The 3,433-nt window shown below is 40.1% G+C and overlaps 1 protein-coding gene across 2 annotated transcripts in view; it reads right to left on the bottom strand.

The window, feature by feature from the left end:
- Nucleotides 1-1,734: 1,734 nt before the first annotated feature.
- The window catches only part of fam163ab (family with sequence similarity 163 member Ab), a 26,878-nt gene continuing 25,179 nt past the window's right edge, over nucleotides 1,735-3,433 (bottom strand). For both annotated transcript variants that reach the window (XM_014007298.1, XM_014007300.1), the window contains exons 2-5: nucleotides 2,817-2,915; nucleotides 2,713-2,734; nucleotides 2,380-2,493; nucleotides 1,735-2,150 (exon numbers count right to left, since the gene is read on the bottom strand). In XM_014007298.1, coding sequence (XP_013862752.1) covers nucleotides 1,752-2,150; nucleotides 2,380-2,472 — 492 coding nt within the window. In that variant the 5' untranslated portion in view covers nucleotides 2,473-2,493; nucleotides 2,713-2,734; nucleotides 2,817-2,915 and the 3' untranslated portion in view covers nucleotides 1,735-1,751. The remainder of the gene's footprint in view (nucleotides 2,151-2,379; nucleotides 2,494-2,712; nucleotides 2,735-2,816; nucleotides 2,916-3,433) is intronic.

The raw sequence follows: 3,433 nt of genomic DNA on the forward strand, positions 1-3,433 counted from the left end.
TGTTTAAGTAGACCGCAACATGAAGAAATACCATAGTACTAAAGTACTATAAAGAATCTAAATCATGTGATGGGGATTATTATTTGTAATAAACATTATTTAATTCTTTATTGTTCTTTATTTTCTTTTTGTTTAATAACTGAAAAGTAAAGCAGTTGTGATGTGAAATTGTCTTCCTAAGTTTTCAAAAAAATCACTGTATTTAGCTTCAGTTTAATGTTTTTTTGTTGGTGTGGGGGTAAACTATGAAAGCTTTTAAGAAAAATAATGGACATATTTGTGTAAATCTGATTTAAAACTCTSTGTTCATGACTTTATTGCTCCATTTACACAGCTTCAAATCCTGATTCATTCCATACAGGAAAATATAAAAGCAACAATATCACAGAAACGTTTGTATAGTGAGTAAAACCATCACAGAAGTGTGTACAGCGACATTCACACAATATAAAAAAAGAAACAAAGCAGGTGGATATTTACATTGCAAAGTTTCAAGGGTATTAGAGGAGTGTAGACGGTGTAGACAACCAGTTAATTCAACAMTATTACTGAAAAAATGTCCAGTTCCCAGCGTGTGTCTCAGTCTGTCGCAAACATATCAGCACTGGCAGATTGCTTTTCCCTTAATATTTACACTAATTTTTGCACCTGTGGGAAAAAAAGGTACATTTTTAGCACAACATCTCTGAAGCAGAAGCACAACCWCTGTCATGTTTGGAGGTTTCCAAATACAGATTTCAATCCAAGGTCCATCCAAGTATAAAGGTTTGTCCACATGTACATTTCACAAGGTGAATTCACAACWTTTTCTAAATCTATAACTGGTGAAATTAAAACTCTTGGAGGAAGATGGCTGGAGATGAAAAGCCGCGGTCGCTTGGTAGAGAGCTTGCATAGTGAACTCTCCCGCTCATCTTCTGTACGTCTCCACAAAGACGCACACTTCACGAAAAGCTTAAACAGTCCCGTCTCTTTCTKCTCATCACAACTTTGCTACATGTTTATTTTTATCACATTATATTTTTGGAAGTCATTGGAAATACGCAGCTCAGGAAAAAGGAATGAAGGTAGCCCTCAGTAGGTAAAGAAACATGAACAGTCAACAAGCTTCTMCTTCACGTGGGAGCATAAAGGGACGTATTTTAAATATTTTTTATATCGCCTGCCACGACGAGACAAAAAGGCGGGTGATAATGTTTTTGCCTGTGTGTGTGTTCAAGCTGTCTGTTAGCAAAATATCTCACGAACCGTCAAAAGAATTTTCATCAAATTTTCAAAAAGTGCAGTTCTAACAATTCAAAATGGCTGCTGCAGCTCATCAACACCAAACACAAAAATAGCCACAACTCAGTCAGTTTTACGGGTAATGAGTAGCTGAGAGTCATTCACAACACATACTTTGACACATCTCACAGTTTCATGAGACTGTTATTTTAAAAGTTTAACCAAAACGGCTCAAAGAGAAAACGATCTTAACCTTTGTGGTTATGAAATGTTGAGTTTTAATTGTAKAATTTAGCCAAATCTGAAATGGATCGGTTCTTTAAGCTTTGCTTTCCAGCACTTGATTAAGATGAGCCTCAGTTAAACGCATCAGAACATCAGGTCTAAATAAATATTATCTTCACAAACTCACTGGCTGCTGCAGAAAGAGCCAGCATTTACATTTGTGGTTTTGTAAAAACAGGGGTGTCCGGGTGTGGAAACACAGCACGGTCGAGGGGTGGGGTGCGGTTGGGGGGGGGGGGGGTTTACACCTCTGTGCTGATGGCTCGGGTGTTGGTGTAGAAATCCGGAGGCCGGCCTCGCTGGGCGTCCCTCAGCAGGGAGCCTCGGACAGCGGGCAGCGGCATCGACAGCGCCTGGTTGTCGTAGTGCGTGGGCATGTAGGTGACCCTCTCGCCACCGTTGCGCATTTCATCYGTGGTGCGGATGTAGAAGGGCGAGTCGTACGGTGAGCAGCTGGGGCAGTAGCGGCGTTGCCCCCCGGCCGGTTTGGTGGGGTTGGAGGATTTGGGCAGCTCCGGGGGCGACAGGGACAGAGGGGTGCCGATTGGTCCGTCCAGGCCAGTGAGGCTGCAGGTGTTGCAGGCGAAGTGTTGCTGAGAGATGGAGCCGCTGTCAGAGCCATTGTTCTTACAGCAGTAGTACTGCAAAGAAAGAGGTTAGTGTCAAAGAGACATGTGTGGGGTGATGACCCRCATCAGGAAAATATACTTCACACAACAAGTAAGGAAATTTAAAATTCAAATCCAAATATAAGTATTTCATTACTTCACACTTCTGGATTCATTGCTAAGAAGCATTGTTACACCAAGACTCACTTTTTCTGCTAAGTTTATATCTCAGCATGTGGAAACGATGCAGCAAAAGTCCTACCTGGAGTCTACAGTAACAGAGCACGGCTATGATACACAGAAGTATCACTGTGGCCAGTATTCCTCCAGTTATGACAACAGTTCCAGCTGTCATCCGACCAGCTCTCCATCAAACCTTTAACAGAGACGCAGGAAGTGACATCATCAGCAGGAGACATATTAATGCCTAACAAATATAAAGTGTGATCAAAGCACACGAAAAAAACCCACTAAAGTGAAAACACTAAAACAGTACAAGTCTTATATTATAATATATTCTATATTATATTTATGCTTTGAGGCTTAGATGTGGTAGAATTAAACTCTAATTGTGATCACTGACATTCATACTCACGTTCAGCAAAGTTGCTTAACACCTAAAAGCAGACAAATAAAGGTATCATAAAAACAGATTTACAGTTATTTATTTGCAGGTACAGGTAAATTAGATAAACTTACATCAGAAGAGTGTTGGCTGAATATTTGGTTTGAACAGCAGTCAGATCAAGGATTACAGAAGAAAAATCACACCACCGGGAAACCCAAACTGTAACAGATCTGAAAAGAAAAAAAAAAAGAAATTTTATTAAACTGCCACATTTTTTTCTCCACAAGGTGGCACCAAAAGAAAAGAAAAATCTCTCGTGATGTAGAAATTAAATTCTGCTTCTCTTCAAAAAATCTGTAAGTGTAGAGGGAGGAAAGCTGCAACAGAGTCGTCATATTAAAATAAAAACACTGACATTTACTGAACATGTCAAGGTTCATATTGTTGAGCAACATCTCCCTTCCATCCACAAACAAACAAAGTTTGTATTTCTATTCTTATTAGAACCGTTCATTGACTTCCATTCATTTCCAGTAATTTCTACAGCCAAACCCTGAACATTTACCCTAAAACTAACCTAAACTCAATCCACACCTTAGTCCTAAACCAAACCCCTGACCCACAAATGGCGTTCCACCATATTAGGACCAGTCTTCGTTGGTCCCCATTAGGACTAGTGGTCCTAACAAGGTAGGCGTGTATACCAGAAACAGTCCTACAATGGTAAACACACACACACACACACACA

Source organism: Austrofundulus limnaeus, unplaced genomic scaffold, assembly GCF_001266775.1.
Source record: "Austrofundulus limnaeus strain Quisiro unplaced genomic scaffold, Austrofundulus_limnaeus-1.0 Scaffold41, whole genome shotgun sequence".
NCBI classification, from domain to species: domain Eukaryota; kingdom Metazoa; phylum Chordata; class Actinopteri; order Cyprinodontiformes; family Rivulidae; genus Austrofundulus; species Austrofundulus limnaeus.